Raw genomic sequence first — 14133 nt, 5'->3', positions numbered from 1 at the left:
CCAGCCTCGGCCTTCCCAATTTGCTGGGATGATAGGCTTGAGCCACCGCGCACGGCCTGTTTTCCCATTTTAACAGGAGATGGAATTAGAGAGGGCTTCTTAGTCTCCTTTGGGCAATGGAATCCCATAAAAACCTTGAATTGTTTCCAGCACCCCCTTGATAATGCAGATACAGAAGTTCAGCTATAGAGCTCAGGCTCCAGGTCAAGAACTGAGCCTTTGCAGCTGCTGCTTTCCACGAAGCTAGAATGAGCGTGCTGTGCCCTTACTTTGGGCCCTTCCCCAATGACCCAGGCTGGGGTATACAGTAACTACATCAGCCCTCTGGACCTAGAGAATATCTGCAGTGATTGAGGTAGAACGGACTTACCTAGAACCTTCTAGGAGCATAAAAACTTGATCCTAGGCTGGGCGCAGTGGTTCATGCCTATAATCCCACCATTTTGGGAGACCAAGGTGGGTGGATCACGAGGTCAGGAGTTTGAGAACAGCCTGGCCAACATAGTGAAACCTCGTCTCTACTAAAAATACAAAAATTATCCAGGCCTAGTGGTGTGCACCTGTAGTTCCAACTACTCGGGAGGCTGAGGCAGGAGAATTGCTTGAACCCAGGAGGCGGAGGTAATGGTGAGCTGAGATTGTGCCACTGCACTCCAGCCTAGGCAACAGAGCCAGACTCCGTCTCAAAAAATAAAAATTAAAATGAAACCTGGTCCTTCCCTTTTCTGCATATTTTGTTTCTATTGCCTACATCTAAAACAAAACCAATCACTATTATTCCCCCAAACTTTGGATTTATTTGTCTGCCTAGCCTCATTCAACTCTGGGAAACACACTGAAGTGAAGCAAATAAAAATTGAAGGTCAGTAGAAGACGGCAAAGGGGACATTCCAAAAGGGAACGTGCAGAGGCTCAGAGGCTGGAGAGATTGTTTAAAGATCAATAGCTTCAGCTGGGTGCGGTGGCTCACACCTGCAATCCTAGCACTTTGGGAGGCCAAGGCGGGTGGATCGCGAGGTCAGGAGTTCAAGACCAGCCTGGCCAATACGGTGAAACCCCCGTCTCCACTAATAATATAAAAATTAGCTGGGTGTGGTGGTGCACGCCCGTAGTCCCAGCTACTCGGGAGACTGAGGTAGAAGAATCGCTTGAACCCAGGAGGTGCAGGTTGCGGTGAGCTGAGATTGCACCACGGCACTCCAGCCTGGGCGACAGAGTGAGACTCCGTCTCAAAAAAAAAAAAAAAAAAAAAAAAAAAAAAGACTAGAGAAGCAGAGAACATCGTATACCAGTTTGGGAGTTTTGGACTTTATTTATATTTTTTGAGACGAAGTCTCGCTCTGTAGCCCAGGTTGGAGGGCAGTGGTGTGATCTGGGCTCACTGCAACCTCTGCCTCCCAGGTTCAAGCGATTGTCCTGCCTCAGCCTCTCCAGAGTAGCTGGGATTACAGGCGTGTGCCACTGCACCTGGGTAATTTTTTGTATTTTTCTTCTTTTTTTTGGTAGAGATGGGGTTTCACCATGTTGGCCAGGCTGGTCTTGATCTGCTGACCTCAGGTAATCTGCCCACCTTGGCCTCCCAAAGTGCTAGGATTACAGGCGTGAGCCACCACGCCCGTCCTGGACCTCTTAATTTTATGATAATCTGAGTTCCCAAAAGAGTAATTGATAGAAAAAAAACTAGATCTGAGGACACAACTTTTTTTTTTTTTTTTTTTTTTTTTTTTTTTTTTTTTTTTTGAGACGGAGTCTCGCTCTGTCGCCCAGGCTGGAGTGCAGTGGCCGGATCTCAGCTCACTGCAAGCTCTGCCTCCCGGGTTCCCGCCATTCTCCTGCCTCAGCCTCCCGAGTAGCTGGGACTACAGGCGCCCGCCACCTCGCCCGGCTAGTTTTTTGTATTTTTTAGTAGAGACGGGGTTTCACCGTGTTAGCCAGGATGGTCTCGATCTCCTGACCTCGTGATCCACCCGTCTCGGCCTCCCAAAGTGCTGGGATTACAGGCTTGAGCCACCGCGCCCGGCGAGGACACAACTTTCTAAGTTCAAATTTCTTTTATTTTTTTGAGAGGGCCAGGCTGGAGTGCAGTGTCACAATTTCAGCTCACTGCAACTTCCGCCTCCCGGGTTCAAGCAATTCACCTGCCTCAGCCTCCCAGGTAGCTGGGACTACAAGCGCACCACCAAGCCCAGCTTTTTTTTTTTTTTTTTTTTTTTTTTTTTTTTTTTTTAATAGTAGAGACGGGGTTTCACCATGTTGGTCAGGCTGATCTCGAACTCCTGACCTCAGGTGATCCACCTGCCTTGGCCTCCCAAAGTGCTGGGATTACAGGCTTGAGCCACCACACCCAGCCGGGTTCAAATTTCTTATTCTTTGTGTTTACAGACAGGGTCTCACTCTGTTGCCCAGCCTGGTCTTGAACTACTGGGCTCAAGTGATTCACCTTGGCCTCCCAAAGTGCTGAGATTACGTGCTTGAGCCACCACACCTGGCCCCGGATTCAAATTTCAGTGTAAAATCCCCCATCCACAGTTATACAAGCAATGAACGAGTTATTTAACCTCTCTGAGCCAGTTTCCTCCTCTTAAAAAAGGCATAAACTTTCACTCAATAGTAAGCAACTAAGAAGCCGGGCACGGTGGCTCAAGCATGTAATCCCAGCACTTTCGGAGGCTGAGGCAGGTGGATCACCTGAGGTCAGGAGTTTGAGATCAGCCTGACCAACATGGTGAAAGCCCGTCTCTATTAAAAATGCAAAAATTAGCTGGGTGTGGTGGCGGATGCTTGTAATCCCAGCTACTCAGGACGCTGAGGCAGGAGAGTTGCTTGAACCCCGGAGGCAGAGGTTGCGGTGAGCCAAAATTGCTCCATTGCACTCCAGCCTGGGCGACAAGAGCAAAGATCTGTCTTAAAAAAATAAACAAATGAAAATACAAAAATTAGCCAGGCGTGGTGACGCCCAGTACTTGGGAGGCTGAGGCAGGAGAATAATCGCTTGAACCTGAAAGGTGGAGGTTGCAGTGAGCCAAGATTGCACCACTGCACTCCAGTCTGGGCAAGAAACCAAGCCTTCGCCTCAAAAAAAAAAAAAAAAAAAAAAAAAGAGGAGGCCGGGAGAGGAGGCTCACGCCTGTAATCCCAGCACTTCAGGAGACCGAGTCGGGTGGATCACGAGGTCAGGAAATTGAGACCATCCTAGCTAACATGATGAAACCCCGTCTCTACTAAAAATACAAAAAATAAAATTGGCCAGGTGCGGTGGCTCACGCCGCTAATCCCAGCACTTTGGGAGGCCGAGGCGGGCGGATCACAAGGTCAGGAGATCGAGACCATCCTGGCTAACACGGTGAAACCCTCTCTCTACTAAAAAATACAAAAAAAATTAGCCGGGCGTGGTGGTGGGCGCCTGCAGTCCCAGCTACTCAGGACTCTGAGGCAGGAGAATGGCATGAACCCGGGAGGCGGAGCTTGCAGTGAGCCGAGATCGCGCCACTGCACTCCAGCCTGGGCGACAGAGCAAGAGAGCGAGACTCTGTCTCAAAAAAGAAAAAGAAGAGGAAGAAAAAAAGCAACTAAGAAATGTCAAGGGGACCATTTTGGAATCAGAGAAGTCATGCTGACTGAGGCACAGGCTTGGCGTGGGAAAAGTGGATTCCAATATGGTAACTTCTGAAGTTGTCCATGGCAAATATTTCTCTGACGGCAAAGGAAGAGATCCGAACCGGGATTCCCTCATCCATTGAAAAAGTATTAACAAGTATTTATGTATGCCTACGGTGCCAGGCCTTATTCTAACCACTGGGGCTGCAATACTTAAAAAGACAAAGTTGGATCCTCCAAGGATTGTGGTGGGGAAGGCTAACAAAATAACAAAAATATGTAACATTTTTTAAAAAGTGCAATAAAGTTACAAAGCCTAGCCCCAGCTCTGCTTGTTTCCCTAGCTGAAATGGAGGATGGCCGGGTGCGGTGGCTCACACCTGTAATCCCAGCACTTTGGGAGGCCCGAGGCAGGAGGATGGTTTGAGCCCAGGGGTTCGAAGTGACAGTGAGTTATGATAGCCCCACGGACTCCAGCCTGAGCGACAGAGAGAGACCCTGTCTCTAATTTAGGAAAAAGAAAGTTGCCGGGCGCGGTGGCTCAAGCCTGTAATCCCACCACTTTGGGAGGCCGAGACGGGTGGATCACGAGGTCAGGAGATCGAGACCATCCTGGCTAACACGGTGAAACCCCGTCTCTACTAAAAAATGCTAAAAACTAGCCGGGCGAGGTGGTGGGCGCCTGTAGTCCCAGCTACTCGGGAGGCTGAGGCCGGAGAATGGCGTGAACCCGGAAGGCGGAGCTTGCAGTGAGCTGAGATCCGGCCACTGCACTCCAGCCTGGGCGACAGAGGAGACTCTGTCTCAAAAAAAAAAAAAAAAAAAAAGAAAGTTGTGGCCGGGCGCGGTGCCTAACGGCTGTAATCCCAACACTTTGGGAGGCGAAGGGGGGGCGGGGGCGGATCACCTGAGGTACGCAGTTCGAGACCAGTCTGACCAACAAGAAGAAACCACGTCTCTGTTAAAAATACAAAATTAGCCCGGCGTGGTGGCGCATGCCTGTAACCCCAGCTACTAAGGAGGTTGAGGCAGGAGGATTGCTTGAACCCGGGAGGCGGAGGTTGCGGTGAGCCGAGATCGTGCCATTGCACTCCCGCCTGGGCAAGAGCAAAACTCCGCCTCAAAAAGAAAGAAAGAAAGCTGTTAAAACATTTGTATAAAATGAAAGGGGAGGTGACTGTTCTAGGGTTTCTAACAGCCTCCACATCGCCCAGCAACAGAGCCCACAAAACTGCCCCTGGCCGCCACCGGGATCCTCCAGCTTCTTCCCCATCTGCGGTTGGGGAAGTGGTGCAGCGGTCGCTGCGAAGGAGGGAGAGGAGCGTGTATGACGCCACATCCGGCGCGCGGCGGAACTGGCTTCCCTTTGCTTCCGCGGCGGGGCCGGAAGTAGAAGCGGCGGCGGCGGTGGCTGCGGCCCAAAGCGGAGTGAAAGAGGGAGGCAGGGAGCCGGAGAGCCGGAACCGGAGTCGCAGCGGCGGTAATATTGCCAGACTCCTCTAAGTCACCGTCCTTAGCGCGGGACCGCGGGGTTCGACGGGAGTTAGCGGGGTTGCGGCCGCGCCGTGGGACGCTGGGGGGTCCTGAGGCCGATGTGAGGGGAGGCGGGGGTGGGGGAGCCGGGCCGGCTCTAGAATCGAGTTGTCCGCCCCGCGCCCCGCACGGACACTCTGATCCGCGGGCTCGTCTTGGCCTTTCCCAGGAGACCCCTGTGCGGTGCGGAGGGGGCGGCGGCCCCGACTCTGACCCGCGCCGGGGGTGGGCCATGGCGGAGATCAGCGACCTGGACCGGCAGATCGAGCAGCTGCGTCGCTGCGAGCTCATCAAGGAGAGCGAAGTCAAGGCCCTGTGCGCTAAAGCCAGGTGAGCCCATTGGCCCTGGGGAAGGGAGGCCAAGCCGCCGCCCACGGGTTCTGTCCTGGGGCAAACCCAACTGAGAACTTTGGGCTTGCCTCGCCCTGGAAGCTTTCCCAGAGAGGAGCAGGATGGAACCGCTGCCCTCGAGGAAAAGCTAGCCTGCTCGGGGAAGACAGAGCGGATAAAGACACTTAAAGTATTAGACGATGTGTTTCCAGTAGAGTAAGAATGTTACGTAAAGTACTTAGGAAACTCAAGGAAACAAGTCCATCTGTCGGGGGTCGGAAGCTTGTTGGAGGGGGGCCGAACTGTGGGACAGTCCTCGAATAAGGAGGTGGTAAAAGAGCCAAAAATCAAAGATTTAAGACAGGAAAGTTAAAGACCCTGTGATTTATAAAAGTCCTTTAATTACAACAACCCTTAAAGGTTGGTGGTATTGTACTCATTTTACAGGTGAGAACTTTCATGTTAAAAGTTACCCACAAGTAGGGAATGAGGATCGGAAGCCAGCTCTTAGTGTCCCGTCCTTTTTCAGGCCATAATGCAAAAAGGTGTGGAGTTGGATTACTCACGTTCAGGGTGGGAGCCTGAGAAATCGTAGCAAGTAAGCTAGGGTAAAATTAAGCATGATAGGGAGGGAGGCCAGTTCAGAGTTCTGTGGGAAGTAGGATGAAGCAGTGGTTAAGGCTCTGGGTTTTGCAGTGTGAGATGGCTCTAGGTTTGAATCTGAACTCTGCCACTTTCTAGCTGTGTTAGTGATCTTAAGGTGTCTTTATTTGTAAAGCGGAGTTAATAGTACTTAATAAGATGGTTGTGAAGGTTCAGTGAGTTGGTGCTTGAGATGAGGTTAGCACAGTGTCTTGGTACAGCATACGTGCTTGATAATCACCAGGTATTCTATTTCTCTTGGAAGAGGGCAATAATGAGATGGGTTAAAGCCATCAGGGAAGGCTTTTGAGTGGAGGTAGGCCTTGAAGGATGAAGATAATTTGGCTAGCTGATGGAGGCAGGGCCAGTGAGGGAAGGGCATTCCAAGCAGAACGAATGTAACAGTGGAGGCCCTGAGATGTATGGGGAACAGTCAGGGGTTTAATTATTACCTGCCTCCTCTGGGGCACTGTGTGATTGTGGCTTCTACCAGGCTGGAGAATTGTGGCAGAAGAACCCGCAGAATTACCCTATGTTTATTGAACAATAAACATTGGCCTTTATAGGGCCACTGTTGGCCTGGCCCTGTACTGGTAAAAAAACTTTTGTCCATCTCTTCCCCCCAGCAATCCTGTGAGGTTGGAATCATTTGTTCCATTTTATCACACAGGAAGCCATGACTCGTAGAGGTCTGGTGACTTGACTGAGGTCACCCACTGAGGACGTGGCAGAGCTGGGTCCTGAATCTGTGGCCCTCAGGCTCTTTGCTTGGCCCTGCCCCACATAGACTCCCTGCAGCCAGACAGGGCCTGTGAGGGGATGTTGAGCAGGGTCGGCCTCTTTTTCACCACCCGTCTGTGGCTTTTCTCTTTTGCCAGCTCAAGAAAATGTCCCTGACCAGACTAGCCCCACGGTGTTTTTAGTTTTTCCCTCTCCCTCAGTCCTGATTGGCATTTTTAGGAACTTATACCTGTTATTGCGTGGCTCTGTTCTTTAACCCTGAAGTCTTATCTCCGTCACAGGCCCTGAATCAGCGTGGTGGTGATGGTAGGCAAAGCTTGGATAGCATGCTGGAGTTTGCAGAATAGCAGGAAGTTATGTATTCAGTCTCCATGGCTCCTTGCAACAGCCTAAGGAATAGGCAGGGCGGGCTGAGTATTTAGCCCCATTTCATAGCAGAGGAAACTGAGCCTCTGAGTAGATAATGTCTTGTCCAACTCACGCAGCTAGTCGGAGGGGAAGTTAGTTTTGCATCCAGGTCTTTGACTGTGCTCCGTGGTCACTGAGAACCAGGCAGAGGCATTTAGGTTTTGATGTGTGGTGTGAGGCAGCAGGGAGCCATGGAAGACTGAGGGGTGGAGGGTCCTGCCCAGTTGAAACTGAGTGAAACTAGGAGGTACTAGGCCAAGGCTCAGTCTGAAGCGGGGCCCGCTCTGATACCTGGTTATGGCCTCCTGGGGACCCAACAGAGACCCAGGCTGAGGCTGGTAGTGTCAAGAGCACCAGCTTGCCCAGAGGGCACAGAGATGCAGGTGAAACCCGTGGAAACACAGAGGTCCGCAGTGTCTGAGCTGAAATTGCTGCTCCTAGAAATACTAGCACAGAAGAGCTGAGCTTTTGAATCAGGTGGTCTTCAGTATGAATCTTTGCCTTGTCACCTAGAAAGAATATGACCCTTGTCAAGTCACTTTCTGATTTTTTGAAATGATAATGACATGCAGTTGAGAGTCCGGGTATCTGGGCACAGGGCCTGCTGCGCTGGTAGCTGTTACTGCAGGCAGGTCATGATAGGGCTGGTGAAGTACTGCAAGTGACAGAACTGGGGCTGGAATCTGGGCCTGATTCCCAGACCATAATGGGGTCGTGCCGGCACTGAGGGGTGTTTTTCCGAGAGCACGGTCCCTGCATGTGACCTCCCTGGGTTTCAGGTTTTCACTCAGGGTCTGTGGAAGGGGCTGGCATAAATTCTTAGGAAATTGGGCTTCTGGGTTCCAATTTAGCCACTCTCCAGCTTGGTAACCTTGACCCTGCCGCTTCAGTTTCTTTTTTTCTTTTTTCTTTTTTTTTTTTTTTTTTTTGAGACGGAGTTTCGCTCTTGTCGCCCAGGCTAGAGTGCGATGGTGCGATCTTGGCTCACTGCAACCTCCGCCTCCCAGGTTCAAGTGATTCTCCTACATCAGCCTCCTGAGTAGCTGGGTTTACAGGCACACACCACCATGCCCAGCTAATTTTTGTATTTTTAGTAGAGACGGGGTTTCACCATGTTGGCCAGGACGGTCTCAATCTCTTGACCTCATGATCCACCCACCTTGGCTTCCCAAAGTGCTGGGATTACAGGCGTGAGCCACCGTGCCCAACCTAGCTTCGGTTTCTTTACTGTTATATGAGGCTGAAGAGAACCTCACCAGTCTGTTGGAAAAGTCACTGTGAGCAGTTGATGGGGAAGGATGTTCAGCACAAGAAGCAGTGCAAGTGGGACAGTACAGGTGCTGGTGTGGCCTCTCGGACCACTGCCAGTGCCGCCTCCTTTTCCCAGAAAGCCAGGGAGACCTCCTTCCTGCTGCCTCTGCTATACAGAGCAAGGGGCCTAAGTGAATCCTCCTGTCCACTGAGCTCAGGAAACTCATTCTAAGGGAAGAGATTGGCAGAAAGAGGAGGGCCAGGCGAGTTGGGCTCCCACATCAGAATATCTTGATAAAGAATCAGACCCGAGAGCCAGGCTTCCCTGGATCACATCCCACCTGTATTACCGGCACCAAGCCAGCCTCCTCCCATGCTTCAGTGTCTTCATCTGAGTACTGGGAATCATAGTACCTACCTGTCAAGCTCTTAATAACATTCCTGGCACACAGTATGAGCTCAAATGTTCACTGCTGCTGTTACCAGGCAAAATTTGGAAATATAGTATTGCTTAAATTGGGTGTCTATAGGCTGGGTGCAGTGGCTCACGCCTGTAGTCCCAGCACTTTGGGAGGCAGAGGTGGGTGGATCACCTGAGGTCAGGAGTTCGAGACCAGCGTGGACAACATAGTGCAACCCCGTCTCCACTAAAAATACAAAAATCAGCCGGGCCTGGTGGCACACGCCTGTAATCCCAGCTACTTGGGAGGTTGAAGCAGGAGAATCGCTTGAACCCAGGAGGCAGAGGTTGCAGTGAGCAAAGATGGCGCCACAGCACTCTAGACTGGGCAATGGAGCCAGACTCTGTCTCAAAAAAAAAAAAAAAAAAATTGGGTGTCTTACCTGGCAAAGTGATTTCATCTCCTGCTCACTCAAGTAGAAGTAGACTGCACCACAAGGAGAAATAGAAAATATTTAAGTCCTCGTAGTCGTAAAGAAATATTGAACACGTGGCAAGAGCATCTCACTTTTTTTTTTTTTTTTTTTTTTGGAGACAGCCTTGCTCTGTCACCCAGGCTGGAGTGCAGTGGCCCGATCTCGGCTCACTGCAACCCCCGCCTACCAGGTTCAAGCAATTCTTCTGCCCCAGTCTCCTGAGTAGCTGGGATTACAAGCATGCACCACCACGCCTGGCTAATTTTTGTATTTTTAGTAGAGATGGGGTTTCACCATGTTGGTCAGGCTGGTCTCGAACTCCTGACCTCGTGATCTGCGCGCCTCGGCCTCCCAAAGTGCTGGGATTACAGGTGTGAGCCACCGCGCCTGGCCAAGAGCGCATCACTTTGAAGGTGCATCCACTGGTGGGCCTGTCCTGGGCACCTACCCTTGTATCTGGATAGCCTGGGAGAAGGGCTCTGTGATTGGCCAAGAGTTACTTAAGCTCTGCTGTGGAGAGGCTGGGGAGACCCGCCTCCCAGGAGTGAGTCCTGGATGCGGAAGAGGGAGCTTAAGGGGGAGTCAGGGCTGGAAAAGTCCCAGCCTGCTCAGAAGGCCTGGAACGCTGGAATAAGAACTTGGACTTTGTCCTTCTGGCAGCAGGGAGCCACGGAAGGGTGTTGTATGCTGGAGGGCTGTGGCCAGCCTGTTCTGGGGAGACTGTATGCTTCACTCCTGCCCCCTGGAGGTTCAAGAACCACCTCATATCCTCCCCTCCCTGCCAAAAAAGGTCAGGAATTGGGCTGGGCTGGCCTGGCTGTGGTGACCCTGGTCTTCTCCTGTCTCCAGAGAGATCTTGGTAGAGGAGAGCAACGTGCAGAGAGTGGACTCGCCAGTCACAGTGAGTACCTGCTGTCCCTGCAGAGCCGGGCCTGGTCTTTTAGGCACATGGACTTTCCTCTTCATCTTGGAGGCTCTATAAGCCCACCCCTAAGCCTCTTTTGTCTGTCCTTTCCCTCATCTTCAAGGGAACACTGTTACAAGAAGTGGGGGTTGCTGTGCACGGTGGCTCACACCTGTAATCCCAGCACTTTGGGAGGGCAAGATGGGCACATCACTTGATGTCAGGAGTTCAAGACCAGCCTGGCCAACATGGTGAAACCCCGTCTCTACTAAAAATACAAAAATTAACCACCTGTGGTGGCAGGTGCCTGTAATCCCAGCTCCTTGGGAGGCTGAGGCAGAAGAATCGCTTGAACCTGGGAGGTGGAGATTGCAGTGAGCCAAGATCGGGCCACTTCCCTCCAGCCTGGGTGACAGAGGGAGACTGTGTCTCGAGAGAAAGAGAGAGAGACAGAGAGGAAGGAAGGAAGAAAAAAAGGAAAGAAAGAAAAAGAAAAGAAGAGAAGAAAAGAAAAAGGAAAGAAAGAGGGGTGTGGGAAGGGACTTTGGATTTGTTAGTGGAGATTCTTGGCCAGGGCAGAAGGACTCCTATTTGGTGAGTGATTCTGCTCACATGTCACCAGGGCTCTGTGTTAGTAACTTGATTCTGGGTACTTTGAGGGGAGTGGAGAGAGGAGGGGGCCGGGACATCTACCTGGAAGGACTTAGTTCTAGCTCTTGCCTACAGAATAGTTGGTACTCAGCATGGGACAGCGGGTGTGTTTCTGGAGCAGACTGACTTGGTGTGGGAGAGGAGAATTTTGGCCCTAGGAAGCAGAGGTGTAGCCAAGAGTGATAAAGCTCCCTAAAGCAGTGGGTGTTTGGAGGGTCGTCCCTGGCAACTCCCACTGCTCGAGTTCCAATCCCCCCTTCCTGCTCCCCAGGTGTGCGGTGACATCCATGGACAATTCTATGACCTCAAAGAGCTGTTCAGAGTAAGTGTGTGGCCAATACTGCGAAATGTAACGGGGATGACTAGAAGACCCCTTTAATCGAGGGTGAGAGCCTTAATTTGAGGGTGTGGAGTGGGGGCAAGAGGCCCCGAGTTAGATGGGCAGTTGTGGAAGAAGGGCCTCTGCTGGACAGAAACAGGTAGGGGGTAGGGGACTGTTTAGGACAGGGCAAAACTTTCTACTTCCCCACAGGTGGGTGGCGATGTCCCAGAGACCAACTACCTCTTCATGGGGGACTTTGTGGACCGTGGCTTCTACAGCGTCGAAACGTTCCTCCTGCTGCTGGCACTTAAGGTGGTAGTCCCCGGCTTCTGCACCCCCAACCTGGGCCACCTCGGGTCGGGCCTGTCTTAGTCCATTCTACCCTCATCTCCTACTGTGGCCAGCCCCACCTTGGAGCTGTGTCACTGATGATGGACCGATCCTGCTTTTGGGGGTGGTCAGAGACTCAGGGGTGGTGGTGGTGAGGCCAGTGGGGCAGCATTCTGGGAGGGGCAGAGGCTCACTGTTGCGAATGTGGCAGGTCATTGATGCCACTGGTGGGAGAGGCAGTGTGGGGCCAGATGACAAAGGGCCTGGGTGCCTTGCTTAGGGACCCGGTCTGTGTCTGGCAGGTGAAAGAAGAGCCATTAGGTTCATAGTTGATGGGGATGGGTCAGGTTTACATTCTCTGGAGGGGTCCTGCAGGCCTGGGAGGTGGCTGATGCCACACGATCAGGCGAGAGGTTCCAGGAGTGTGCTGGGCAGTGGTTGTGAGGATGGCATGAGGAGGTCAGAGAGGGATGTGTGGAGAGACCGTCTAGGAGCCAGCCCCGGCTTGGTGGCCACCCCCAGGTTCGCTATCCTGACCGCATCACGCTCATCCGGGGCAACCATGAGAGTCGCCAGATCACGCAGGTCTACGGATTCTACGATGAGTGCCTGCGCAAGTACGGCTCGGTGACTGTGTGGCGCTACTGCACCGAGATCTTCGACTACCTCAGCCTGTCAGCCATCATCGATGGCAAGGTAGGCCAGCTCAGGGCTCCATGGGACGGGGAGAGGAGGGGGGCTCCAGGCCTCAGCCCCGCCCTCTTTCCTTGCCGTCCCCTGTAGATCTTCTGTGTGCACGGGGGTCTCTCCCCCTCCATCCAGACCCTGGATCAGATTCGGACAATTGACCGAAAGCAAGAGGTGCCTCATGATGGGCCCATGTGTGACCTCCTCTGGTCTGACCCAGAAGGTGAGGGCATGTGGGCAGGGGCAGACAGGGACAGCCAGGAGGGGTTGGGAAAGAGAGGGAGCAGGGCTGGCCTTCACTGGCATCTGTCCTCCACCTACCAAATGGCTGGAACCCTGGAGGTTGAGCAGGGAGGCCTGTATGACAGATGCTTTGAACGCACAGTGGCTTGGGGCATGGCCCAGAGGGCTGTAGTGGACAATTAAGTCATTGCTCCCTGAAGTGAAGGGATCTTGGAACATGACAGCAGCTTCTTCAGAGGTCAGAACCCCAGAATGATAGCCCCCTGAGACCCCTCATTTTGTGGGTTCTCCACTAGTGTAGAGCAGAGCTGAGATTTAAAGTCAGGTCTTCTGAGGACCAGCCAGAGTTCTTGTTGTCACACATACACACAGGCACACACGCGCACACACACTCTGTCTGCTCCATCGTAGCCACACGCACGTGAGGCCTCTGCTCCACAGCCACACACACACAGACACACGCACACATGCAGCCACTGCTCCACAGCCACTCCCGACCGCTCTGTGACAGCACTGGGTGCCCTTCTGTCTTTGGGAGCACCCCTTTCACTCCTGTGTGCTGTTGGGCCAGGGATTATATGATCACTGTCATTATGAGGAGGTCCCAGCCATTGGGCATTCTTTCTCCTCTGGAGCTCATCTGCCCCTACATTTGCTGTCCTGGTCCCCACCATCCCACAGACCATATTCAGGCCCCATGCTCTGGTCCCATGGGCCTCTGGTGGACTTGGGGAGGGGCCAGGCTGCTCACCCTCAAGGGGCAGTGCTGGCAGCCGGAGAAGCCTGAGGATATCCCTCTGCATCCCTCCCTTGCCCCATCAGACACCACAGGCTGGGGCGTGAGCCCCCGAGGGGCTGGCTACCTATTTGGCAGTGACGTGGTGGCCCAGTTCAATGCAGCCAACGACATTGACATGATCTGCCGTGCCCACCAACTGGTGATGGAAGGTTACAAGTGGCACTTCAATGAGACCGTGCTCACTGTGTGGTCGGCACCCAACTACTGCTACCGGTGAGCCAGCTGGGCCGGGCTGGGAGGGGCGGGCATCTGAGCCGAGCTGCTTCTGACCCTGCTGCCCCGCCTTCCAGCTGTGGAAATGTGGCAGCCATCTTGGAGCTGGACGAGCATCTCCAGAAAGATTTCATCATCTTTGAGGCCGCTCCCCAAGAGACACGGGGCATCCCCTCCAAGAAGCCCGTGGCTGACTACTTCCTGTGACCCCCCCGGCCCCTGCCCCTACAGCCCTTCTGGCCCTCGGACCACTGTGACTCTGCCTTCTTCCTCAGACGGAGGCTGGGCGTTGTGGGGGGAGCTGTCCCGGCTCTGCTCTTCCCCAAGAGGGTGCTTCGAGGGTGAGGACTTCTCTGGAGAGGCCTGGAGACCCAGCTCCATGTTCCTCCTCTCCTCTCTCCCCACTTGAACCATGAAGTTTCCAATAATTTTTTTTTCTTTTTTTCCTTCTTTTTTCTGTTTGTTTTTAGATAAAAATTTTGAGAAAAAAAAAGAAAAAAAAAATTCTAATAAAAGAAGAAAAACGGTCTTTGGGTTTTTGCCAGACTTGGTTGGGAATGCATAGGGTTGCTGGCCTAGGACCTGGGGTGGACCTCAGGGCCTTGA

The 14133-nt window shown here is 52.7% G+C and overlaps 1 protein-coding gene across 4 annotated transcripts; it reads left to right on the top strand.

Annotated features, from left to right (window-relative positions):
- Nucleotides 1-4988: 4988 nt before the first annotated feature.
- PPP4C (protein phosphatase 4 catalytic subunit) lies at nt 4989-14051 on the top strand. 4 transcript variants are annotated; one of them, XM_005591621.5, is made up of 9 exons: nt 4989-5077; nt 5300-5460; nt 10228-10279; nt 11205-11255; nt 11466-11567; nt 12108-12281; nt 12369-12495; nt 13338-13527; nt 13605-14051. In XM_005591621.5, the coding sequence occupies exons 2-9, from the start codon at nt 5363-5365 to the stop codon at nt 13732-13734; spliced, it is 924 nt and encodes a 307-aa protein (XP_005591678.1). In that variant the 5' UTR covers nt 4989-5077; nt 5300-5362; the 3' UTR covers nt 13735-14051. The 4 variants fall into 4 exon arrangements, with proteins under 4 accessions (XP_005591678.1, XP_065393655.1, XP_073883016.1 ...); XM_065537583.2 differs by having other exon boundaries at nt 10169-10279; XM_074026915.1 differs by having other exon boundaries at nt 10042-10279.
- Nucleotides 14052-14133: the final 82 nt, after the last annotated feature.

The sequence above is a fragment of the Macaca fascicularis genome, chromosome 20, assembly GCF_037993035.2.
Source record: "Macaca fascicularis isolate 582-1 chromosome 20, T2T-MFA8v1.1".
NCBI classification, from domain to species: Eukaryota; Metazoa; Chordata; class Mammalia; order Primates; family Cercopithecidae; genus Macaca; species Macaca fascicularis.
Note: the sequence above shows the minus strand (reverse complement) of the source record. Positions and strands in the feature narration are given on the sequence as shown.

Coding starts and splice junctions, on each gene's coding strand:
- PPP4C (XM_005591621.5), top strand. CDS start 5,363: ATGGCGGAGATCAGCGACCTGGACCGGCAGATCGAGCAGCTGCGTCGC. Junction 11,256..11,465: donor ACCTCAAAGAGCTGTTCAGA/GTAAGTGTGTGG, acceptor ACTTCCCCACAG/GTGGGTGGCGATGTCCCAGA. Junction 11,568..12,107: donor TCCTGCTGCTGGCACTTAAG/GTGGTAGTCCCC, acceptor GGCCACCCCCAG/GTTCGCTATCCTGACCGCAT.